Below are 26,455 nucleotides of genomic sequence, written 5' to 3'. Positions count from 1 at the left end.
GTAAGGAGAGGGAAGTTGGGAGAGAAAAGAAGGCTTAAATTAAGTTATCAATAACTTAATAACATGTAGAAGGAAAAAGAAGCCATTGAGGAAAGTCCCCTTGAGACTTGAAAGGAACCTTAAAAAGCTTTTGCACCTTCTGCATTTGAAGATATTTGTTGTCAGTGTTAAGCACCAGGCTCATTCATATTCAGTATGGCTACTACAGTTCTTTCATCAGACATTTGTCAAATACTGACTGATTTGTCAGATACCTTGCCTGAAAGAATAATTACCTAATTAAATGAATGTATTTCTCTAACTTCACAAAGGTAGCTTGAGGCCTGGCGTGCTGTGATTCATGGGGTCGCAAAGAGTTGGACACGACTGAGCGACTGAACTGAACTGATGTAAATTGAGGGATACTGAATGCTTTTTTGACCTTTAAACATTAATACATTTTTGAATGATTACATTTATCTTTTGCCTTTTAAAATCTTTACAGTAACTGCTTACGGGGTAAATTCTTTGCTGTTTAGCACAGCATGTGGAACCCTTTATAATCTTTTTGATAGCTCTTGTCACTCATTTTACGCCTTGCAACCTCATCCTATTTTGTTCTTCATCAATACTGAACTTCTTTAAAACCCTTGAGCCCCGTATTTCCTTAGTCTAACACTGTCCTCTTTCTCTTGATTTGGCTGACTTCTTTTTATCTTTTTAGTTTTATTTTAGACGTCATTACTTTATGAAGGCTTTCCTTGATCTTCCCAGATAGTCAGTCTTTCCTCAGGCTGTTTTTGTACCTCGTATATACTTTTTTTTTCTTCTCACTTATCACATAGGATTATTATCTACTTGTTTAGATGCTTTTTTCCGCTGGTAGACTGTGAACTCCTTAATGGCAGGGACAGAGTCCTATTCATCCCTCTCTTCTCAATACCAAGTACAATGCCTGGTATACAAGAGACACTAAATATTTAATGGAAGAATAAATTAATGGAAGATAACCCCTTTATCTGTAGTCAGACTAACCAAGAGTGACAGTTTTCTTACAATGCTTAAAATCAAGGACTTAAGTTAAAATCAAGAGCTTAAGAGTTATCCAGTCAGTCTTCTCATTATGTTCTCACATTTATAGCAGCTCAGAGAAATTAAGTGGTGAGATTCACATCACAAATTGGCGAAGTCAGGGTTATATTCAGTCATTCAACCCCACGTTTCATTTTTCTTTCACTGGAACACTCTAATTAATCTTTTAAACATTCTGAGTATAGGTATTTCAGTCAACAATCGATCCTTTTACTTCAAAAATCTTTTTTTAAATTTATGGGATTTTGGAGTTGTTAATGATTTTTAGATTACCTAGTAAATAGTACGGAGAAGGCAATGGCAAGCCACTCCAGTACTCTTGCCTAGAAAATCCCATGGATGGAGGAGCCTGGTAGGCTGCAGTCCGTGGGGTCGCTAAGGGTCGGACATGACTGAGCGACTTCACTTTCACTTCACTTTCACACATTGGAAAAGGAAATGGCAACCCACTCCAGTGTTCTTGCCTGGAGAATCCCAAGGACAGGGGAGCCTGGTGGGCTTCCATCTATGGGGTCACACAGAGTCGGACACTACTGAAGTGACTTAGCAGCAGCAGTAAATAGTAACTTATATTAGTTATTATTTTTCACTGGAAATGACAGAAAGCTAAAACAAATGAAAGGATTAAAAAAAAAAAATCTCATGTACCTTAAAGCTTTTATTGTTACATTCAGGTGTTCTCATGACTCCAAAAATCTGTTTTTCTTCATCCCTAAGCTCTTGCTTTCATTCAGATTAAGTTTATTCTCAGGCTAATTTTATTTTTTAAGAGTCTATTTCTTCCCCCATGTATTTATTTTTGGATGGGCTGGGTCGTGGCTTTTCACAGGCTTTCTCTGGTTGTGGTGGCTTCTCTTGTTGCAGGGCACAGGCTCTAGGTGCCCAGGCTTCGTAGTTGTGGCACACAGGCTTAGTTGCCCAGGACATGTGGAATCTTCCTGAACCAGGGATTGAACCCATGTCCCATGCATTGGTAGGTGGATTCTTTTTGTTGTTCTCCCAGTTTTATTGAGATATAATTTACATACAGCACATATAAGGTGAAGGTGTATAGCATAATGATTTGACTTATATCACAAAATGATTATCATAGTAAGTTTCTCATATACAATTTAAGGAAATGAAAACTTTTTTCTTGTGATGCGAACTCTCAGGATTTACTTTTCTGTTTGGTTTTTTAATTAATTTTTAATTGAAGGATGACTGCTTTATAATATTGTGTTAGTTTCTGCCATATATCAGCGTGAATCAGCCATAGGTATACATAGGTGCCCTCCCTCCTGAACCTCCCTCCCATCTCCCACCCCATCCCACCCCTCTAGTTTGTCACAGAGCCCTGGTTTGAGTTTCCTGAGTCATACAGCAAAGTCCCACTGGCTGTCTATTTTACATATGGTAGTGTATATGTTTCCACGCTACTCTTGCCATTGGTCCCACCCCTCTGGCGCCCGTGACCACACATCTCTTCTCTGTCTCCATTGCTGCTGGCAGGTGGATTCTTATTCACTGTGCCACCAGGGAAGTCCTAAATTAGTCAGTTTTTAATCAGATCACCAGAACCAAATTATTCTCACCCCTGGATATTTCCCAAAGGAAAGCTAAGGTCTTCTGTAAAGGGGGTCCAGGATGCTTGGCCATAAAAGAATAGTAACCCTTACATGAAGCTCATGTTGTTTAATCAGCTTGCCTACTTGAGGCCATTGAGATAATCAAGATTGAGTCATTTTCCTAAATTGATGTATCCTTCAGTGGGTGCAAGGATTGGAAATAGTATGATATAATCACTGTATCCCAGACCTAGGGCCATTGTTTGTTGAAGCCTCATAGTTTTCTTATATTAACTCAGGCCTACAGCAATGGATGGTATGTATCTAGAAAGGCTAGTAAGTTTTAAAAATATACTATATAGGCACAGTATTTAAGGTAATTATTGTTTTTAAACAGTAATTCTTTGTGGAACTTTATTTGTTGCTTTAATGAAAAGAACCATTTGTATTCTTGATTTTCCTTTTTTTATAGAACATGTTGATCCTTTTTTGATTAAAGGGGAAAATCATTAAAAATAAGGAATCATGTCATGTCAATACACTACATTAAGCCATCCCCACACTTTACTCATTGTTTTACATTTAGCCACTTCCAATTAAAATGAATTCCTCATTAGAAAGTCACGTAGAAAAAAATTGTTTCAGTTATTGAAAAGAGTTTGTTTTGGGTCCATATTTATTTTTGCTTTTATTAATTTATAATGCAGTTTATGTTCTGTTATGAACTTGATTTTGTGTTTCATCCGATAAACTTTGTATATCTGTGTATTCAAATTTGTGGAAGAAGTTGCTCAAACTGATAATACAGTATATTATCAGTAGCATATCTTAGTGGTTCCAAAATTTCTTACAGCACTTTCTTATAGTTGTATTTCTGTGTAGGGAAATATCAAATAAAATATTTGTTTTAAATAGTGGTTTACATGTATGAACAAAGCTATAATGACTTATTATGATTTTTATGATGACTGTAATTGGTATTTAGTTCCCCTATAATAGACATATGTACTGTAAAGCATCATGTGTAAAGAAGTTGTCTAATTTAATGGGAACTAACTGTATCATCAGTGCATAAAGTAGCTTTAATACATACTTTTATCTTGCAGAATATGTTTTTATTTTAGTACAGAAATTCTTGGTCAATGTGATTTTTAATTTAACACTTTTGTTCAGTATTCCCAAGCAAATCCATTCTTGCGAAATGTTGGCAGACTTTTGATTGGTTTCATTTCTTGGAATATTGTGAACAAAGTATTACCGAAAAATGATGGGCTTTTAAAAAGCCTTTTTATTTTGAAGTAAATTAAGACTTACAGGAAGTTGCAAAAAGAGTCAAGAGAGTTCCCGTGTATCCCTTACCTAACTTTCCTCAATGATAATATCTTGTATAACTATAGTATATTGTCATAACCAGGAAATTGACACTGGTACGGTAGTATTTACTAAACTGCTGTCCTACTTGGATTTTACTCATTCGTGCGTGCATGTATTTTACCACATGTGCAGATTCATGTCACCACCACTATCAGAATATAGAACTGCTCCATCACCACAAAGGACTACTCTGTCACCCTTTTCTAGTTGGAGCCTCCATCCACCTGTAACCCTGGGCAACCACTGATCTGTCCTCTATCATGATACTTTGTCATTTCAAGAGTGTTGTATACATGGGATCATAGACCACTTTGGGTTTTTGTTTTTAAAGTGTTCTTTATTTAGAATGAGAACATATGCATGTTGAAAAGGAGTTGATTAATTTGACTCAAATTTTGCTTCTCCAGAATCATATTAAAACCAGTAATTGAAAACCACAAGAGTGAATGCTCCTTGAGCAAGAAAGACATGGCACTTTTCACACTGACTTTTCTATCAGTGTTGCTTTCTGAGATTTTGGGTTATGGTTTTTCCCGTGGTCATGTATGGATGTGAGAGTTGGACTGTGAAGAAGGCTGATCGCCGAAGAATCGATGCTTTTGAACTGTGGTGTTGGAGAAGACTCTTGAGAGTCCCTTATACTGCAAGGAGATCCAACCAGTGCATTCTAAAGGAGATCAATCCTGGATGTTCATTGGAGGGACTGATGCTAAAGCTGAAACTGCAATACTTTGGCCACCTCATGCGACAAGTTGACTCACTGGAAAAGACTCTGATGCTGGGAAAGGTTGGGGGCGGGAGGAGAGGGGGAAGACCGAGAATGAGATGGCTGGATGGCATCACCGACTCTGTGGGCATGAGTTTGAGTGTACTCCGGGAGTTGGTGATGGACAGGGAGGCCTGGCGTGCTCATGGGGTCGCGGAGAGTCGGACACGACTGAGCGACTGAACTGAACTGAATCTGCATGAAAGAGTGTGGGTTAAATGGGAGTTTTGCTCCCTGTCATTCTGGGTCCTATAACACAAATATCATAGATTGTGGGGTACTTGCATGCTCAGTTCTCAGTCGTGTCCAGCTCCTTGTGATCCCATCGACTGCAGCTGCCAGGCTCTTCTGTCCATGGAATTATCCAGGCAAGAATACTGGAGTGGTTGCCATTTCCTACTCCCAAGACTGGGTGGTAGGTAGCCAACAGAAATTTATTTCTTACAGTTCTGGAGGCTGGCAAGTCCAAGATCAAGGCACCAGCAGAATCGGTGTCTGGTGAGCACCAGCTTTCTGGTTTATAGACAGCCATCCTACACCATGTCCTCACATGGCGAAAGAGACAGGGGAGCTCTGGCTTCTTTCATGAGGGCACTAATCCCATTCATAAAGGCTCTGCCTTCTTGACCTAATTACCTCCCCAAAGGCACTCCGAATACCATTAAGGATTAAGTTTCAGCGTATGAATTTGGGGTCGGGGTACATAGACATTCAGTCAGTCTACAGCAACTCTTTTGGGATCTTCTACTTATCTTAGTTTGGAATATAAGTATGACATAAGAATTTTGTAAGAGGAAAATCATGTACCTGGTACTGATTGCCCTGAATACCCTGAAAGTTCCCACTGCTGTGGCAGAAGGCTACCTTCTTGGTTTCTGAGGTACAGCTGTCACTTTAGTATAACATACAAAACCTTTGAATTTTCATCAAGTCAACATTGGGTTGGTAATAACAGCAGAATCAACAGGTACAGAGGACCGAGGTCACTCGGTACAAATACCATGAGAGCATAAGAAGTTGAGACAAGCCAGGGATGGCTTTTTCTTTTCTGCCAGTCATTTTAGGTAGAATGTAGTTTGATTGCATTCATCATATGGCACATTTTAAAAAGTATTTGTGGCTTCATTGGGTCTGTGCTGACAATGTACCATTTTGTTTTCCTAGATGAGTGTGAGAATTCTGAAAGAGAGTGCTTAGTAAGTTAAACTGTCACTGCAGTTTGTAAGAGGGACTTCATTAGGCTGACAGAATATTATGTAACCTAGTGATAACATGTAATCTGATAACTGTATATGTCCTAGTTAGAGAAATTCATTTTTTATTAATCCTTCAAATATTTATTAAAACCGTAATTGCAGTATTAAGAATGGTGACTTTTCTTTTAAATCAGTGTATCATACATTGTATTGCAGCAGGTGATTGACTTGGTGACAGGAAAGAGCACAGCTTTGCCTGTGTAGTAAGAGAATTTTGATGGAATACTTGCTTTTAGTCAAAGGCCAAGAATGGGACTTCTCTGGCTGTCCAGTGGTTAAGACTTTGCCTTCCAGTGCAGCAGGGTGCAGATTTTATCCATCCTTTGTTGGGGAGCTCAGATCCCACATGCCTCATGGCCAAAAAACCAAGACATAAAACAGAAGCAATATTGTAACAAGTTCAATAAATATTTTAAAAATGGTCCACGTCCAAAAATCTTAGGGAAAAAACAAGAAACAGTTGAGAATTTCTGATGTTAAGAATTAAACTTCATAGTTTTCAAGTCATCTAAGATAACATTTTTTGGCGGAAAATGTTTATTAAATATTAGAGATTTTTAGAATAGGTATTCATCAGTGTTTCATTCAAAGTGTAGCAATGAACTGAGCTCATTTGAAACCATTATCTTGAGTGAGGTGATGGACTCATTTTTTAAGATCCCTAGCTGAGCGACTTCACTTTCACTTTCACACATTGGAGAAGGAAATGGCAACCCACTCCAGTGTTCTTGCCTGGAGAATCCCAGGGACGGGGGAGCCTGGTGGGCTTTCGTCTATGGGGTCGCACAGAGTCGGACGTGACTGAAGCGACTTAGCAGCAGCAGTACAATGCATGGGTTTGGATTTATGGCAGGCCCGTCCCCCTGGGCCTCTCATAGTGTCCCATGCCAGAGAAAACTGGCCCCGAACCATTGCCCAGCCTCTGCCCGTAGGCTGCAGGCACTGAAGTGGGTTGTACAGTGAAAAAAAATCCCTAATCCCTAGCACATGAAGCTGTGAAGGGGCCAGATAGAGAACCTTGTAGGCAGTCCTATGAAGAGTTTAGGTTTTGATATATGTAGAACTGCAAATGATGATTGCAGCCATGAAATTAAAAGAAGCTTACTCCGTGGAAGGAAAATTATGACCAGCCTAGACAGCATATTAAAAAGCAGAGACATTACTTTGCCAACAAAGGTCTGCTTAGTCAAGGCTATGGTTTTTCCAGTGGTCATGTGTGGATGTGAGAGTTGGACTATATAGAGAGCTGAGCGCAGAATTGATGCTTTTGAACATCAAAAGTTGGAGAAGACTCTTGAGAGTCCCTTGGACTGCAAGGAGATCCAACCAGTCCTTCCTAAAGGAGATCAGTCCTGGGTGTTCCTTGGAAGGACTGATGTTGAAGCTGAAACTCCAATACTTTGGTCACCTGATGCGAAGAGCTGACTCATTGGAAAAGACCCTGATGCTGGGAAAGATTGAGGGCAGGAGGAGAAGGGGACAACAGAGGATGAGATGGTTGGATGGCATCACCGACTCGATGGACGTGGGTTTGGGTGGACTCTAGGAGTTGTTGATGGACTGAACTGAACTGAACTGATAATGTAGAACACTTTGCTAGATTCCATTCTGTTCAAGGGCAAATTATCCACAGTTCAGTTCAGTTCAGTCGCTCAGTCGTGTCTGACTGTCTGGGATCGCATGAATCACAGCACGCCAGGCCTCCCTGTCCATCACCAACTCCTGGAGTTCGCTCAAACTCATGTCCATAGAGTCGGTGATGCCATCCAGCCATCTCGTCCTCTGTCGTCCCCTTCTCCTCCTGCCCCCAACCTTTCCCAGCATCAGAGTCTTTTCCAGTGAGTCAACTCGTCGCATGAGGTGGCCAAAGTATTGCAGTTTCAGCTTTAGCATCAGTCCTTCCAATGAACACCCAGGATTGATCTCCTTTAGAATGGACTGGTTGGATCTCCTTGCAGTCCAAGGGACTCTCAAGAGTCTTCTCCAGCACCACAATTCAAAAGCATCAATTCTTCGGCGCTCAGCTTTCTTCACAGTCCAACTCTCACATCCATACATGACCACGGGAAAAACCATAGCCTTGACTAGACGGACCTTGGTTGGCAAAGTAATGTCTCTGCTTTTTAATATACTATCTAGGTTGGTCATAACTTTCCTTCCAAGGAGTAAGTGTCTCTTAATTTCATGGCTGCAATCAGCATCTGCAGTGATTTTGGAGCCCCCCAAAATAAAGTCTGACACTGTTTCCACTGTTTTTCCATCTATTTCCCATGAAGTGATGGGACCAGATTCCATGATCTTTGTTTTCTGAATGTTGAGCTTCAAGCCAACCTTTTCACTCTCCTCTTTCACTTTCATCAAGAGGCTTTTGAGTTCCTCTTCACTTTCTGCCATAAGGGTGGTGTCATCTGCATATCTGAGGTTATTGATATTTCTCCCCTCAATCTTGATTCCAGCTTGTGCTTCTTCCAGCCCAGTGTTCCTCACGATGTACTCTGCATAGAAGTTAAATAAGCAAGGTGACAATATACAGCCTTGACGTACTCCTTTTCCTATTTGGAACCAGTCTGTTGTTCCATGTACAGTTCTGACTGTTATCCACAACAGTTTGGCAATTCAGTTTAGTATATGAGGAACATGGTATCCAGTTGTATACTTGTGAATGTAGACAAGAAACTTATTATTCAGTTACATGTTTACTCAAAATTATTTCTCATCTTTCCACTAGAATGAAAGCTCCGTTTGTCGCTGGTTCTTGTACTTTCATTCTAACTTTGAACTATTTACTTTGAAAAGTACATAGCAATTTTCAATATCTGAAAATTGAGCTAGTTAATCTATAGGTAGAAATCAATGTTATGAGAACTGTCCCTTGGGAAGGGAAAGGAAAGAGGGATCAGAGTTGGAGCCCCCAGTGGCCCTTGGGTACCAGCTTTGCTGCTGAAGAGTGGGAGATTTGGAAATAGCTGGTAGAAAAGGAAGCAGGTGCACTTCAGTAAAACCTTTTCTTCAGGTCTGTACTGTTGCTGCTAGCAAGAATTCTGGCTGATAAAATAGTAACTCATCACAAGTTCTGTCAGTTTTCTCTCTTGAATATTGAACGCGGATTCTCCACTTTGCATTTCCACTGCCTGGCCCTAGTCCAAGGTTTTGTCTTGTTTTTGCCATGCTGCACAGCTTGCAGGATCATAGTTCCTTGACCAGGGATCAAACCTGGGCCCCTAGCAGTAGAAACACGAGAGTCCTTAACCACTGGACCACCAGGCAGTTGCCCAGGTTTCTGTTATCTCTCCTGTGGGACTCCTGCAGACCATCTTGAGCAGTCTCTTCACACCCTCTCATTGCCTTCTGGTTCTCTCTACACTGTGTCAGGTTGACTTTTTCAAATTGCAAATCTGGTGTTAAAAATCTGCCTAAAACTTCTTTGAATTTTCTCATGGTTCTTCGGCTCCAGTTCAGTGTTGTCTAACTCAGGCCCCAGGGTCCTGTTTGGTGTGAGCCCTGCTTTCTTCTCTAGATCCATCTCCTTCCGGCCACACAGGCCTTCTCTCCATTCCTGCAATGCTGTCATCTCTCCTGCCATGGAGTTTCTGTATTTGTTACTGTTACTCCTTGCTTGTTAACTGCTGTTTTATCTTTCATATCAGCACACAAATCACTAGTCAAGGATGCTTTTCCTATCCTTCGATTTTTAGATTGCAAGTCCCAATTATTTACTCTAGTAGCCTCTTCTGTCTTTCCTTTGTAGCACCAAATGCAGTTATAGATTTCCATCTATTTGACTAATCATTTGATCAGTGAGGTCAGGGACAAGAGTGATTTTCCTCCCTTTTGTATCTGTAGTACTCAACATGAGAGGTAGTTTTTTTTTCCCCCTATAAACATTTGTTGAATGAATGGATCATTTTGTTTGGTTCATCTTTATAAGCTTCTAATTCAGCCATTTAAAACAAAGTAGAATTTAGTCCTGTAGGTGTTTTTGCTTATTTAATCTTGAACTTGGTTCACACCTAATTTTTTAGGACATTAGTATCGTTGGGGGTGTCAGTGTCTCATCGTACTTATTCTCTTAGTTTAAGAAATTGTGACTATATTAACAGTGCCTTGTTTTTCTTTTAAAGAACTTTACATGAATTTATACTGTATTTTCATGTTATTATTTTACATAAAGCACACAGTGTTCTAAAGTTTTCATTTTGTTGATTAGGACACAGACTTAGAGGTAGTAATGTATCTAAGGTTCCACAGCCAGATAGGAACTGAGGTCTGCCTTTGAGTTCAGGTCCTCTCTGTTACACAGTACAACTACTTTTCACTGGTGACAGTTATAATTTTGAGCTTTTATTTATAAAATTTACTTGAAACAGTAAGCTGATACAAAGATTTAACTTAGACTCAGCTTCTAATTCTGTTTCCAACAGCCATACATTTTGAAAATAAGATTGCAAAATAATGTGAAAACATAATATTAAGATCACTTTTTTTCTATTTGAATGAAAGGATATAAGTATGATTTTTATATTTCAATGCACATGCATAGATATCTTGTAAGATAGATAAAAGTGGGTTTATTGAAGTAATCTGCTTAGAGTCTAAACGAGTATGCTCTGCATAAAAAAATTAATAATAATATTGACTGACTTAGTCAGTTTGCATGTGTGCCCACTAAATTGATTCATTCGTGTCCAACTCTGTGCAACACAATGGACTGCAGCCTGCCAGACTCCTCTGTCCATGGGATTCTCCAGGCAAGAATACTAGAGTGGGTTGCCATGCCCTCCTCCAGGGGATCTTTCTGATCCAGGGAACGAACCTGCATGTCTTATGTCTCCTGCACTGGCAGGCAAATTCTTTACCACTGGCTCCAACTAGAAGCCCCTTAGTCAGTTTAGGCTGTTATAACAAAGTGCCGCATACTAGGTAACTTGTAAACAACAGAAGATAGAGTTCTAGAGGCTGTTAAGTCTGAGGCCAGGGTGCCAGCATGGTCAGGTTCTGGTAAAACCCTCTTCTTGTTTGTTGTCTGCCAGTGTATTGTAGCCTCACATATCCTCTGTGTTTTTCTTATAAGGGTACTAATCCCATTCATGAGGAATCCACTTTTGTGATCTAATAACACTCTGAAAGGCTCCACCATCAAGTACAGTCACGTTGGAGTTAGGGTTTCAACATGAGCCTTTTGTGGAGACACAAACATTCAACTCATTGCATGACCTATTTATTTCCCAGCAGTTACATGATCTTATGCAGAAGAGGAAGAAAAATGTACCCATTTAATGCTGATATTCAATAGTTCTATGAAATGTTAAGTGATTTTATTAGGATTTTGATTGGAAACTTTTCGCTTTTTTAAACATTTGTGATGACTGAGTATTTATTAACGAAGTAATGGTGATTCTTTCCCTTTTTTTCCTTTAGTCCGAGGATCAGAAGGGCTGTACATGGTAAATGGACCACCACATTTTACAGAAAGCACAGTGTTCCCCAGGTATGGTTTTATTTTGTTGAGTAATGTTATAGAGAACAAAAAAAGAAAGAACAGATAAGCTAGTTTCTTGGGACATATCATATAATGTTAACAGAAGATGGGAAGAATGCATATTCTCTATCAAAAGAAATGACCTTTAGATTTGAAAACAATAGCTTGAGTACATTTAAAAGGTCTAGACGACAGTGTAATTTAGTACGACAGTGTAATTTAGTACGACAGTGTAATTTAGTTCATGCCAGAGGCTTAGAGGAATGAGGAAAAACTTGTGAATGTGATAGCCAGACCACTGCCTATCATCTCCATTAAATTACAGCCTAAGGGGTTTTGCTAAACTGTGATAGGCGTCAACCTGAAAGAGTTCATGCCAACCTGGAAAACAATTTGAGGATTAAGGAGAATAATGACCAAAAATTAAGTCATGTCAAGCATATAAATATTCCCTCCAAATCTTTCTCCTCCTTCCAATTATTATTGGTCAGTGTTATACATTGATGGGATCCTGTTCATTACTTTGAAAACTGATAAAAAAAATCAAGCATTTATATTACCTTTCCTGTACAAACTTTTTCAGAGAAACCAAACTGTTGATGAAGAAAACTTCTCTATAGAGCAGTAATAAACCCAGAAGGAAAGTTGGGCTTAGATAATCACCATTTCGTTATCCTAAAGAAGTCATGTATCAGTGGGTCTCAAGATTTTGCATGCCTCAGAATCATCTGAAGAGCTTGTTAAAAAAAACACACACCGGATACTGTTGCCTCTTTAGGTTTTCTGATTCAGTAGATCTGAGGCAGGACCCCAAGAATAAGAATTTTTAAGTTCCCAGTTAATGCTGATGCTTCAAGTCTAGAGACCACACTTTGAGAACAACTGATCTAGGCAAATGATCATCGAAAGATGCTGAAACTGTTAGATGAACTGTTGATAGGGAACTTTATAATCAGACTGCCATCGTCTGACTCTATTGATGATTTTTTTATTAGATCCAGTTCTCTAGAACCTTGTTACAGAAAATATGGGCCCAACGTCAACTGTATTAGCAACACCTTGAGTCAGTGCAGAAATATAACATCTCAGGCCTACTCAGTTTACTGAATCAAAATCTGTAGTTTAACCAGGTCCTCAGTGATTAATATTTGAAAAGTGCCACTTTAGAAAATGAGACTGTATTAAAGCTTTTGTGCTGCACTTCATTGGGGTGTGCAATCCCAAGGCAGCAGGATTGAGGGAGAAAGGGAAATGAGAAAAGGCAGTGAAAGGAAGCATAGAATAGGATGCATTGAGCTGACCACCAGTTCACAAAATCCAGCCGGGTTGCTTGGTCATGCACAGTCTCTCCAGTGAGGTTGTATAAAAGCACTGTGCCTTAGAACAACCTGTTGTTAAAGAGGATGGGCACAGAATTGATTGCAGCCAGAGTCGCTTTTGATCTGTTTGGGCTGAATCTGAGGGCCAGTGCTCCTCTTCCTGCTACTGCAATCGGTGTAATGGAAGCCATGCTGAAGTGTGGCCCTCGTTCCTGAAGAGTCTGAGACAACCAGTGGTGTTAAGGAGGTGAGGTGGCCACATCTCTTCCTTGAATGGCTGGCGCCTGGGAGCAGGAAGGATTCGTTGGGTCTGAGGAGGCCCTTGAGTCCAGTACAATCTCGGCATCACTAAGAGTAGAACAAGGAGACATTGCGTGTCTCTTGGTGAGTTGCAGTAGCAACAGTGTATATTTACCTTCTATGAAGATTTTTAAAAACCTGCTTCTAGTCAGGCTTTTAGATCTGGACATTATTGTGTGATTGCAGAAACACAGATGTCATCTTCAGATGAATTAATGCAAAGATAGTGCCCTGTTTAGAAGGGGTGTACTGGTGAGTTCTCAGTGTGTTGTTATTTGACAGTTGAAATACTTATTAGCTACAAAATTCTGATCTGATGTTGTGACTACATGTATGGACATTACTGAACACACACATTTCTTTATGGGTCTTCTTTATCTCTGGGAGGTGTACTCACAGTGGCCATCTCCATTTGAGAGATACAGTGCTTAAAGTTTTGATCATTTGATAGACTGTTGCCAAGAGTCCAAGTTCTACAGGTTAGTTTTTGTACAGAATCCTGCATCCATATTTATTTAATATGAATATCCTCTTCTGGTTGTTAATACTTTCTGTCTCTGCACAGGAGAAGTTGATGGAAGATCTTTGTCTTTCAAATCCAGGGGCACTTGTTGGCTGCTTGAAGATATTGTATCCACCATTGTTTTGTTAGGCTGGTAGTTTGAGAAATTCTTTACAAAGCTGTGTTGAAATCCTTCAGCTGTCTCAGGATAAGGACTGACAGCTGGTAACTTCCACATTGTTGTTTGTTTTTAGTTGCTAAATCCTGTCCGACTCTTTTGTGACTCCATGGAATAGCCCCACCAGGCTCCTCTGTCCATGGGATTTCCTAGGCAAGGATACTGGAGTGGGTTGCCATTTCCTTCTCCAGGGGATCTTCCTGACCCAGGTCTCCTGCATTGCAGACGGATTCTTAACCACTGAACCACCTGGGAACTCCTAGTTTCCACATACACTTACTTTTTTGGGTTTTCAGACAAACTAGTTATTCACTCCAGAGGACTCTGTTTCTTACTTAATATTGATCTGTTGGTATAAAAATTGATTTCCAGCTTACTTTACAGTGGTAGTCAATGCTACATTTTAAGAGAGAAAGTATTTTGGACAAACTAAAGCATGTTGGAATTATTTTCTAAAATTTATGTAAGTTCTTAGTCACTAAATTTGTAAGATTGTGGATTTTTGATTAGTTTTTTTAAAGTATTAATGTTTATTAATTTAAGCTTTTTTTTGTTATCATTTTTCAGAGAATCTGGGAAAAATTGCAAAGCCTATACCTTTAGTAAGGATGGAACCTTGTTTGCCTGGAGCAATGGAGAAAAGTTAGTGTTTATTTATATAACTTTTTTTTGTATATGTCATGGATATAAAACATAATTGTTTTATTTGAATAACGTGTATTTGGATGTCATTTATAAAATCCATCTTTATAGTCTTGGTGCAGTTAGGTATTATCTCCAGTATAACATCCGCAGAACATCTCCAAAGTTGTTAGTTTCTATTTATGTGTCACTTGTTTGAGTTCTCTAGTTTCTTAGAATTAAAAAGGAACATATGAAAAGGGGCTATTAATTTAATGCCAAGAGTTTAAGTAGTGCTCTGAGTTACTGGTTAGGGTTTCTTGAGTACTGCATTAATACTTAGAGAATAATTCTCTTTCCTCCTTTAACTTAGATACTTATATTTTTGCTGTTAAATTACTTAATAGCTGTATTTATTGCTATTAATTTTGTTGTAGATAACAGCGTGTCATTAAGTATGTTATTCAGAAGTATGTTTGGTATAATCTATATTACATAAAATAATCAGATTATAAAATTGGTCTTAGAGAAAAATAAGTATTTAGATTTCAGTGTCATAATTTCACTCAAAAAACTAATCCTTTTCCATTTTCCATAGTCATTGTATTTTAATTCACAGAACCAGGAAAAATGCCCAAATATTTGTTGCTTGATTTAAAGTTATTTTAGTGTTGTTGTGTTTAGCCAGATACAATAGCTTAGATTTTTAAAGGGGGAAAAACGATTACATGAGTTTGAAAAGTGCATTTTAAATGTTTCTTACACGATAGTATTATATTCTTGGGTCTTTCAACTATCAGGTCAAGTTGGATTAAACACATGATTTTTAAAAGTGCTAGAAAGATTGTGTTGAGTTAGTTGATTCACTTCTACAACTATAAGTAGCTGGCAGGATGCACTTTTATAATTAAAAATGTTCATTAGTTTTTTTTTAAGTTACTAAGTACAATCAACAAACTACTACTCAAATTATTAAGAATGTAATTATATTGGGTCTTATCCACAATGTTAATAGTCTTAGTCTCAACAGGATGCACTTTCAACTTGTTTCTTTAGGTGTAACCTGTTGGGTTGTATTTTTTTTTATTCATATTTTAGTTTGTACTATTTGGGTAATAAGTTGATAGAAATTTACTATTTGATAGGATATACCATATATCTTTTCATTGCCTATTATCTTTTTGATGTACCCTTTATTTTGATAACTTAGAGTTTATTAAGTTTATTTTCACTTTGGCAATTATTATTAATTATTTTATGTGTCTTATCTCCACTTTGCTTTTTGTTGAATTCAACTCAGTCCTTTTACAGTGTCCCCACATGTTGTGTCCATTCATCATTTTAATAGATTTTTTTATACCTTGCTCTAGTATTTATTTCCTTAAGGTGCTGCAGCCACAACAATACATATTGTTCCTGGGGCAAGAGAAACAGATGAAGTGTATTGATTATAGTCTTTGCTGAATCCATGGTTAATTAAGTCAGAAGCCATAGCTGATTTTTCCTTAAATATACGCATATTTAAAATATACACTCTTCATTAAACTAACTTCAAAGTTTATTAACAACAATAACAGAAAACTTCATGTAATTCTAAAATATGTAATTTACAGTAAATTGTAAAGAATCTACAGTTGTAAGCATGTGTGTCTGTGTGTTTAAGCAGCTTTTGCTTATCCTAACCCAGTGTTCTCAAACTTGAATTGAACAAAATAACTTTAAGGAATTTCTGCAGTGAGAAGGAATATCATTTTTTTTTTTAATCCCAAGGACTACACAAGAGCAAGTCAGGCCAAACAGGTTTCAAAGCCTTGCTCTGGCATTTATTAGTAGTATGATCTTGGGCAAATCATCAAATCATATCACTTTTTTTTTCTCTAGCCTTAAGTTTTACCCTTTTGTAAAATGGAGGTGTTAATATGTATTTTATGAGATTGTTGTGAGGATTAAATGAGAAAATGTGCATAAAGTGGTTAAAACAGAACATAGTACTTTGAAAATGTTCCAAAATATGGAAACTGCTTTTTTAATGTACAGTTATTGTCATTTTTGTCTTTATTGTATCATAATAATTCTTATAGTAGTGTCTTTTGGAGAATGTGTCTGAGATTTTAATAGACATCAAAACTCTCCTTGATGATTTCCCCAGCTGCTACAGTTTCCATTTACTCAAATAAAAAATGTACTTTTTGTTTTCTCTTGAATTTGATATTCCTTTGCTTGTCTGTGGGTTTGCACTGTGTTCACTCAAAGGCCTGTTATTTCCTTTTTGGCTAAAGGTGGTATCATCTATTGTGTCTTCCTGAAAATTCTATTTTAATTCCCAGCACCAGCCTTAAATAGGGGCTTTTTGGTAAAACATACACTTTTTTATGTTAGAGTATTTATTGGATATTTTAGAACTAACTGAAAATTGATCTTTATGAAAAATGAACACTTCAGAGTGATCTGTATTTAAAAAGAAGTATGAATGTTTTGGATAGTGCTGACTATTGTGAAACAGTATTTCACTGCTGAAGTAATTTCTTTTGAAACCAGAATAAATGTTATCAGTGTCACTAACAAGGGACTGCTGCACTCTTTCGACCTTCCAAAGGCAGTTTGCCTTGAGTTCTCACCAAAAAACACTGTCCTGGCAACATGGCAGCCTTACACTAGTAAGTATATTCCAATTGTAAAAATATTCTGATAGGACCAATGCAATTCAGTGGGGGAAAAAAGGGAAGGTTTATAACCTTATAGGAAAGTAGTTAATCTTTATAATACTAAGCAGTATTTAAGAATGTTTTTAATCAACAATGAATCTTGCATTCCCCAAATACAGTGTTCTTTAAATGATTTCAAGTTAGAAGATTTGTCCAAAAAATAGAGGAAAAGAAAAAGCTCAAGGGAAAATTTATAAAGTAAATAATCACTGGATAAAGAAGATCTCAAAAATTAAGAATAATAATGAACTTTAAAATAAAAAAATGTTTTATATAAGCATAAGTGAAAGAGGAAGTACAGTAGACACATCATCTAAGAAATGTGGATGGTATGACAGAGTAGGAAATGGTGTGCCATTTTCTGGCACAGTTAAAGATCTAAGATACTTCATGTGAGCACTTTATGTAACTGCTTTGTAGATGAGTAATAAAATATTGGGCACTGGTATAGAGCTTATTTTAAAAAGCATTTTGTAATAATGTGGATATTGTTGAATAAATATATGTTACTCTTGCCTAGAAAATCCCTTGGACGGAGAAGCCTGGTAGGCTGCAGTCCATGGGGTCGCTACGAGTCAGACATGACTGAGCGACTTCACTTTCACACATTGGAGAAGGAAATGGCAACCCACTCCAGTGTTCTTGCCTGGAGAATCCCAGGGACGGGGGAGGCTGGTGGGCTGCCGTCTATGGGGTCACACAGAGTCGGACACGATTGAAGTGACTTAGCAGCAGCAGCAGCAGTAGTTCATTATTGGGTTATAAACCTTCTGAGTTTGTTCTTCGGAGAGGCATGGACTGTAATGAATCTTAGTTTTTCAACTAAGTAAAAGAGAATTGGAGAATCAGTTGAGAACTATGAGTGGTTTTATGTAACTGTTTTTCATGTGTGTGACTTATAGACACAGCTTTCATAATAAGACAGTTTAATCTGTTTAGCAGCAAACCACATCAGACTTAACAAACAAGAAATCTCCTAAGTATTTTTAAAAACTGTGGTAATTGACTCATTTCAGAAATACTGAACTTCTCAAATAGCTGTCATATCGTCATGGCTTTACGAATGGGTGATTAAATCTGTAATTTAAGTTAGAGGGGAAAGTTGATTTAAAGCATCTCTTACCTGGTCTTTATAATCTTGTTGAAATATTTTCTAAGAATGAAATCTTTTTACTGGTGTTAGGAGACAGTTATTGCAAAAGATTTTCATTTTTATGGCAGCTTCTAAAGATGATACAGCTGGGATACCCAACCTGCAACTTTATGATGTGAAAACTGGAACATGTTTGAAGTCCTTCATTCAGAAAAAAATGCAAAATTGGTAAATAAGTACTTTAAAATATTAGTTATTTTTAAATATTTTAAATATCTTTATTGTTTGTTTCTCTGATATAATTTAGAATATAACTTGTCAGATCAAAATCTAGATCTTTAAGGATTTTGTATGTGAAAATGTAATAGAGTAAGATCTTGATCTTTCTTTGTTTATAAGTATTCTTCCTTAAATGGTAAACAATATCATAAACTTTAACATGCTATAGTTATATTCTTGCTCTTCATTGTAGGTGTCCTTCCTGGTCAGAAGATGAAACGCTTTGTGCCCGAAATGTTAACAATGAAGTTCACTTTTTTGAAAACAACAATTTTAGTATGGAAAGATTTATGAAATAATTTTGTTATTTACTATAAATGTGTACAGTTTTTATTGCCTTATATGGCCTCATTTATGGTTCTCCTAAATACTGTTTTTATATTAACAGTTGTGTTATAGGAATTCATTTGAGTAACTCAAGTCAAATGCTAGTAAAATGTTATAACACAAAGATACTATTTTATAATAAATTTTTACTATCTAATTACTACTAAATTAATATATTTGAATAGCTCTTACTGAGTTTAGTTGCTATTGAAATTCTGTGATACGAATTTTTAAAATATTGTGTAGAATTTCAAACACAATAGTAGACACCTGGTCCCAGTAATCATCAGCCTGTTGCCAATCCTTCATCCAGGGATCTATTCACCTACCATCTCTTTTACTCTGCTTAAGCAAATCGTAAACATCATATAACTTTACCTGTAAATATTTCAGTAAGGTAGTCATAATACTGTTATCATAGATTATAAAATATCTGGTCAGTTTCAAATTTCTGATAATTGCAAATCTAAGTTTTTTAAACTCAAGATCTAGATAAGGTCTTTCTTATTACAGTTGATATATATGTGTTTCTTTAAATATAGATTTCCTCTTTATTCTTTTTTTTTCCCCTTGCAGTTTATTATTTTAGAAACAAGGTTATTTGTATTATGTATCTTCCCATAGTTTAAGTTTTACTCTTGTATCCTATTCTGTAATTTACTATATTCATCTATTTCTTATAAATAACTATTTGAATCTAGAGTTGGTCAGTTTCAAGTTCTTTTTGGGAGAGATGAGGGCAAGACTACATCATCATAAGGCAGTATTTTTTTTTATCAAGAAGCACCTAATGTCTCATTGTCTTAAATTTTGTATAGTTAATTGGCATTAATATTCAGTGCCTTGATCCATTATTTCATGAGTGGTTAGAAATTGCTGATATTAAAGTTTCCCTCCTTCTCATCTCCTTTGTCAGTTTATACTACCACTATAAAGAGAATTCCCCTTTCTACTATTTGGTTATCTAGTGGCACTTTTTATATCGGAAAGGCAAGATAAATATTCTTTTCCTTTATCACTTTTAAAGAAATGAATTCTTTCACTAGCAACTAAATCCCTTGGACAAGATAGCCTCCCCCCAACCTAATGAACATATATGATTAATCCATTTAAAAAATTATTCTTATTAATGCTTAAATTGTCCTGTCATTGGTCTTTAATGACTTCTTTGCTGTATGGTGGAACAAGTCATTCTAGGGTTATCTTATTTCTTGCTATATACCTATAATCAGCCAATTCTCTATTACACTCTGTTCTCTTTTGGTGGAAAATGATATTTAGAGACTACAGTCTGGGTGTGGAGGATTCTCTTTGCCACTGTGTTGATTGATCATTGTTTCTACTCCTTTTTTTCTTCTTTCTTTTCTTTCATCTGTATTGTTTTTTGCTAACACTGAGAATCTGATTCTCTGGGCTAGCACGGGTGATACTTTGAGAGTAGCACATCCATATAATTATTCATTTCTTTGTTCTACTCGACCACATAGTATTCTTAGAATAGTAGTACCAGCAATATAACACCAGTAACATGATTACTGAAAAATACTTTAAAGAAGAAATTTTGCAGCTCCTTTTGTCCTTAGAGCATTCTGTTGGTGACTGAACACTTTTCAGTACAGGCAGTCCCCGACTTGTAATAGTTTGACTTACCTTGTTTGACTTTACAATAAAATGAAAGTGATATATATTCAGTAGAAATTGTACTTCAAGTGTTGATCTCTCCCTGGGCTAGAGATACGTGGTATGATACATGATGTTGGGCAGCAGCGGTGAGCCACAGCTCCCAGTCAGCCACGTGATCACAAGGGCCAACAACTGACACACTTAGAGCTATTCTGGACTTACAGCCATTATGTTTTTCATTTTTAGTTCAGTATTCAATGGATTACATGAGATATCCAACATTTTATTATAAAATTAGCATTGTGTTTAATGATTTTGCTCAACTATAGACTAACATTAAGTGTTCTGAGCACTTTTAGGGTAGTCTGTTGGATGGAGGAGCCTGGTAGGCTGCAGTCCGTGGGGTCGCTAAGGGTCGGACACGACTGAGCGACTTCACTTTCACTTTTCACTTTCCACTTTCACACATTGGAGAAGGAAATGGCAACCCACTCCAGTGTTCTTGCCTGGAGAATCCCAGGGACGGGGGAGCCTGGTGGGCTTCCGTCTATGGGGTCACACAGAGTCAGACACGACTGAAGTGACTTAGCAGCAGCAGCAGCAGCAACAACATAAGTGATGCATCAGGTGTATTAAATGCATTTTCAGCTTACGATATTTTCAACTTAAAATGGGTTTATCAGGACATAACCATGTTGAAAGTTGAGAAAGTAGAATGGGAATTAGAAACTGTTTACATGTACCAGAGATGGTGTGCAGGCTGATTTTGATAACATCCACACAATCATTTAGCTGTACCCTTCAATTTCCTGCTTTTCAGACTTAATCTGCTCCGACTGATTTGGGGTTAGCTTGCTTTTTTATCTTACTTGCCACTTCATGAGCATGCAACTGGGGCTGCCAGTTTAACAGCTGGATATGCTACTTTTGAACAGCTATTGATATCTATATTTGAACAAAGGAAGAGTAATAGCTCTTGATCCCATTGACTATGAGAGCAGTAGTGTTGATAACATGGTTTCTTACTGCCTGGCACAGAGTAATCATTCAACAAATATCCAGCCATTGTTATTGTTACTATTGTTGTGATTATCATTGTTATGGACCTGTATATCATGTTAGTTACAGAATTGTCATATCCACATTCTACAGTAGCAAGCTAGAGTCATCTTTCCCATCAGATGGGCTCTAAAACAACATTAGTTCAGAGGTTTAAGGGAAGAGAACTGATACCTATTTAATACCTACTTTGTGCCTAGCACTGTGTACTAGGAATTAAGTGTGTGATTCTCTTACTTGGCGAAGGTCATGCAGTTAGTAGTGACTGAGTAGGAATTCAAGCATAGGTCTATCTCGCTCTCACCCCATGCTTTTTCTACGGTGTAGCTCTGCCTTGCCTACATGAGACTACATTTTGTGTATAGTTACATTAACCTTTTATAATGTGTTCAGAATTTGACACACATCTGTTAGCTTTCGCTCATTAACCTAACACCATTTACTTTTTTTTAGACACAATTGCAAATAAATTGCATTTGAAAAAAATTAATGATTTTGTGTTATCACCTGGACCCCAACCGTACAAGGTAATTGCTAATGTTTTTGTTTGTTCAAGTGGAATGGTATGAGATTAAACCTTTTTCCTAGTTTTTGGTGACTTTAAAGACATGTCCATCTTAGTTTATATGTTTCAAAAAATTAAGTATTTATTTATGTCTGTGTATCTTAGGTGGCTGTCTATGTTCCAGGAAGTAAGGGTGCACCTTCATTTGTTAGATTATATCAGTACCCCAACTTTGATGAACCTCATGCAGCTTTAGCCAATAAAAGTTTCTTTAAGGCTGATAAGGTCACAATGCTATGGAATAAAAAAGGTATGGTAAATATCATTTATCTCCCATTTTGTTTATCAAGCATTAATTTAGACTTATATTCCTATGTGTGTAGAAAAAGGAAAAATTATCAGTGCTTATTTATTGAAAATATACATATGGTCTGGTATACTTTTTGATGCTTTTCTTATCAATATTAGGTTAATTTATGTTTTAAACCTAATTAAAGTTTTTATCCTTTTAGCTACTGCTGTGTTGGTAATAGCTAGTACAGATGTTGACAAGACAGGAGCTTCCTACTATGGGGAACAGACGCTGCACTACATTGCAACAAATGGAGAAAGTGCTGTGGTGCAATTACGTGAGTGTTCCAGTAGTCTTCCTTTGGTAGAATCAATGATAGTCAAAAATACTGTGCCATGAAAATATTATCATCTAAGTTCTTTTTTTTTTTTCAGTTGTGTCAGGTCTTAGCTGCGGCACCCAGACTCTCTAATTGTGGCTCGCAGGCTCAGTAGTTGGGCACATGGGCTTAGTTGCTCCACAGCATGTGTGATCTTAGTTCCTTGACCAGGGATTGAACCCACTTTCCCTGCATTGCAAGGCAGATTCTTTCTTAACCACTGGACCACCAGGGAAGTCTACATCTAAGTTCTTGATCAAGTGATAGAACTCACATATTTTAACAACCTTTAAGGTAAAATTTATCTTCATTAAGGAATTTAACTCATCCCCAAACATACTCTATTTTGACAGAATCCAATTAGTTAATTTAGTTTTGCTGCAAGTTGAGTAGGGAACTTGCTGAGTGAGGTAATTCCACTGTATTAACTCTTTGGGAGTTTATTTAACTAACTATGACAGCAAATTGATCTAGTGGGTTTAGCATCATCTTCAGAACTGAAGAGTGTTAACCACTTAGTACCTTGTTTCAAGGAGTTAAGGTAACTTAATAGTTTTAAAATACCTGCAACTCGGTAACCTTTTTTATTTTGAATTGAATAGGTAAGGGTAAAGTAAATTTTCTTTTAAAAAAGTGTATATTCCCATTGAAGTCAGGAACCAAACAAGGATGACTCCCCCGACACACTTTCTAGTATTATTGAACATTCTGAAAGACCTAGTCAGTGTTCCGGATCAAAAGAATAAGTACACAGTTTTGAAAGGTGAAGAGCAAATCACCTCAGCTCAGATTGTCACAGTATAAACAGCATCCTCTTATAAAACGTAATGGAAGGAAAGATTCCATGTATGGCAACAAAAAAACAAGAACTATATAGGACTGATGGGAAGAAAACTAAAACTAATGAAGGGCAAACTAACCTTTTGTAAGAATTTTACAAAGATGTCATTTCTCTCCAAACTGATCTAAAAATTAAATTAGAATGCCAGTAGATTTTCTTTTTTTACAACTAGATAAGCTCGTTTCAAAGTTGATATCAAAAAGTAAACATGCAAGAGTGGTTTGAAAACTTTGTAAAAAAAAAAAAAAGAGGAAAGAGGGATTCTGATACTATTAAGATGTAAAGCAATTGTAATGAAGACAATTTGGTTCTGTGTTATGGATAGGCAGATAAATCAGTGGAAAACAACAGGATTCAGAAATAGATCCATCCTTCTGTAGCCATTGACTTATAATAAAGTCAGCATTTGAATCATGGGGGAAAATACTGCTCTTTTAATATATGGTTTGGGGACAGTTGGCTATTTGTAACAAAAAGGTTTTGCTACTACTTGTTTACCAAAATAAGCTCTGGCTGAGCCAAAAAATTATGTCTAAAACTACAGAACTAGAAGAAAATGTGGGAGAATTTTCTTCTAATCTTAAAGTAGAATAAGACTTCCTAAACACGACAGAAGTCACATGGGGAAAGTGATAAGTTTGAGTATATGAAATTATAAATTTCTATGTTGGGGGAAGAAAAGAGTCCATAAATTAAACAAAACAATAAATTAGGGAAAAATATTTTTAGAAAAGGGATCAGTATGGGAAAAGATGAATTTTGATAGTACATTGAATATAATAAAGACCAATAATAATAATAGGAAAGAAAAATAGGTATAGGACAGTAAAAAATAGTCCACAGGACTATTATAGGACACTAAAAAAAGAAATAAGATTATGTATAAGTGTGTTAAAAGGTGCTTAACTTATAATAAAGGAAAACCAGACACAGTTTTTCACTTAGTAGGTTGGCAAAGATAAAAATATGAAACAGTGAGTGAGAGTGAGGGGAAAGTCTTTGCTATCAAAAATTATTGGTAGTATAAATTGGTACAACTTCTTTAAAGGGCATTTCAGTGTACATTATCAAGTAAATTTATGTGTCCTTTGACCAGGCAGTTTCTCTCCTGCAGGTGTTACTTGTGTACATTTGTGTACCCAAATGGAAAGTAAATAGCAGGGTTTGTAATGGAACACGGTGCAACTGAAGGAGGCAAAGTGCAGTGTGGAAAAATTTTTTTAAGATTTTTATGGAAAAATTTCCTTTTATGGAAAAATTTGCAAGATAGGAGTTTTAAATGAAACAAGAAAGGTTTAAAACTTTTTTTATGTGTGTGCATTTATGTAATTAAGAGAGAGACGCTTAATTTCAGCAAAAATATTCTGAAATAATATGCAAGAAACATGATAGAGGACTGGTTGTCTTTGTGTCATTGTTGTTTAGTCTCTAAGTCGTGTCTGACTCTGTTGCGACCCTACGGACTGTAGCATGCTAGGCTCCTTTGTCAGTGGGATTTTCTAGGCAAGTATACTGGAGTGGGTTGCCATTTCCTTCTCCAGGGGCTCTTCCTGACCCAGGGGTGGAACCCATATCTCCTGATTTGGCAGGTGTGTTCTTTACCACTGAACCACCATAGGGGCTTATTTTTGTGGCATGTCTTTTTATATAGTTTGTGTTTTTATTGCTATATACGTATATTGCCTCTCTCAAGGAAAACTATCAGTAGTTTAATAATAATAATAACTGATGCTTCTGTGAGTCCACATTGCCAAAATGTTTAAAAGAAATTGAGATTTATTAGGGGTTCTTAAATAAATTTATAGTTATACATTAATTTCCACAGTATGTCATTTAAAAAATCTTATTTTATCATACTGTGAAAGTTTTGGATATTTCTTATATGACTTGATTACGAGTATTGTATGATTATAACTTATACTACTAAATATTATATTCTTATATATAATTCTTTATCACTAACAGATTTTATCTTCTTTTTCTAGCGAAAAACGGCCCCATTTATGATGTGGTTTGGAATTCTAGTTCTACTGAGTTTTGTGCCGTGTACGGTTTCATGCCTGCCAAAGCGACAGTTTTCAACCTGAAGTGTGATCCTGTGTTTGACTTTGGAACTGGCCCTCGTAATGCGGCCTACTACAGCCCTCATGGACATATATTAGTACTAGCTGGATTTGGGAATCTGAGGGGACAAATGGAAGTGTGGGATGTTAAAAAGTACAAACTTATCTCTAAACCAGTGGCCTCTGATTCTACATATTTTGCTTGGTGCCCAGATGGTGAGCATATTTTAACAGCCACGTGTGCTCCACGGTTACGTGTTAATAATGGGTACAAGATTTGGCATTATACGGGCTCTGTCTTGCACAAGTATGATGTACCATCAAATGCAGAATTATGGCAGGTTTCTTGGCAGCCATTCTTAGATGGAATATTTCCAGAAAAAGCAATAACTTACCAAGTAGTTCCAAGTGATGTACCTAGTGAAGAACCTAAAGTTGCAACAGCTTATAGACCCCCAGCTTTAAGAAATAAACCAGTCACCAATTCCAAACTGGTAAGTAGTTTTACTACTTTGGTAGGAAAAGGTTTTTCAATGTAGAGTTCCCTAGATCTTTTCTTTTTTAAAATTTATTTATTAAATTTTATCAGAGTATAATTGCTTTACAATGTTGTGTTAGTTTTTGCTGTTCAGCAAAGTGAATCAGCTATATGTATACATATATTCCCTCTTTTTTAGGCTTCCTTCCCGTTTAGGTCACCACAGAGCACTGAGTAGAGTTCCCTGTGCTATACAGTAGGTTCTCATTTGTTATCTATTTAATACATAGTATCAGTAGTGTATATATGTCAAACCCAATCTCCCAATTCATCCCTCCCCTTCTTCCCCTGCCTGGTATCCATACGTCCATTCTTTATGCCCTAGATCTTTTTCTCAT

General features: G+C 36.9%; 1 protein-coding gene and 1 non-coding gene across 4 annotated transcripts in view; both read left to right on the top strand.

Moving 5' to 3' along the window:
* Positions 1 to 26,455, top strand: part of EIF2A (eukaryotic translation initiation factor 2A) — a 41,500-nt gene that overhangs the window by 952 nt on the left and 14,093 nt on the right. For 2 of the 3 annotated variants that reach the window (XR_016038259.1, XM_055411809.2), the window contains exons 2-10: positions 11,433 to 11,502; positions 14,360 to 14,434; positions 16,952 to 17,070; positions 18,340 to 18,439; positions 18,684 to 18,766; positions 21,953 to 22,026; positions 22,170 to 22,314; positions 22,517 to 22,633; positions 25,502 to 26,073. Coding sequence is in view for 2 of the 3 variants with exons in the window: in XM_055411809.2 (XP_055267784.1) it covers positions 11,433 to 11,502; positions 14,360 to 14,434; positions 16,952 to 17,070; positions 18,340 to 18,439; positions 18,684 to 18,766; positions 21,953 to 22,026; positions 22,170 to 22,314; positions 22,517 to 22,633; positions 25,502 to 26,073 (1,355 nt within the window). In the remaining variant the exon portion in view is untranslated. The remainder of the gene's footprint in view (positions 1 to 11,432; positions 11,503 to 14,359; positions 14,435 to 16,951; positions 17,071 to 18,339; positions 18,440 to 18,683; positions 18,767 to 21,952; positions 22,027 to 22,169; positions 22,315 to 22,516; positions 22,634 to 25,501; positions 26,074 to 26,455) is intronic. The other variant, XM_088839871.1, reaches the window with a different exon arrangement.
* On the top strand, positions 6,845 to 6,976 carry LOC129553759 (small nucleolar RNA SNORA42/SNORA80 family). The gene has a single exon (XR_008685514.1). It is a non-coding gene; the product is annotated as a small nucleolar RNA SNORA42/SNORA80 family (small nucleolar RNA).

The sequence above is a fragment of the Moschus berezovskii genome, chromosome 1, assembly GCF_049115385.1.
Source record: "Moschus berezovskii isolate FMDL1 chromosome 1, NW_MosBer_1.0, whole genome shotgun sequence".
Lineage (NCBI taxonomy): Eukaryota > Metazoa > Chordata > Mammalia > Artiodactyla > Moschidae > Moschus > Moschus berezovskii.
The sequence above is the reverse complement of the archived record's forward strand: the minus strand, read 5'-3'. Positions and strand labels throughout refer to the sequence as shown.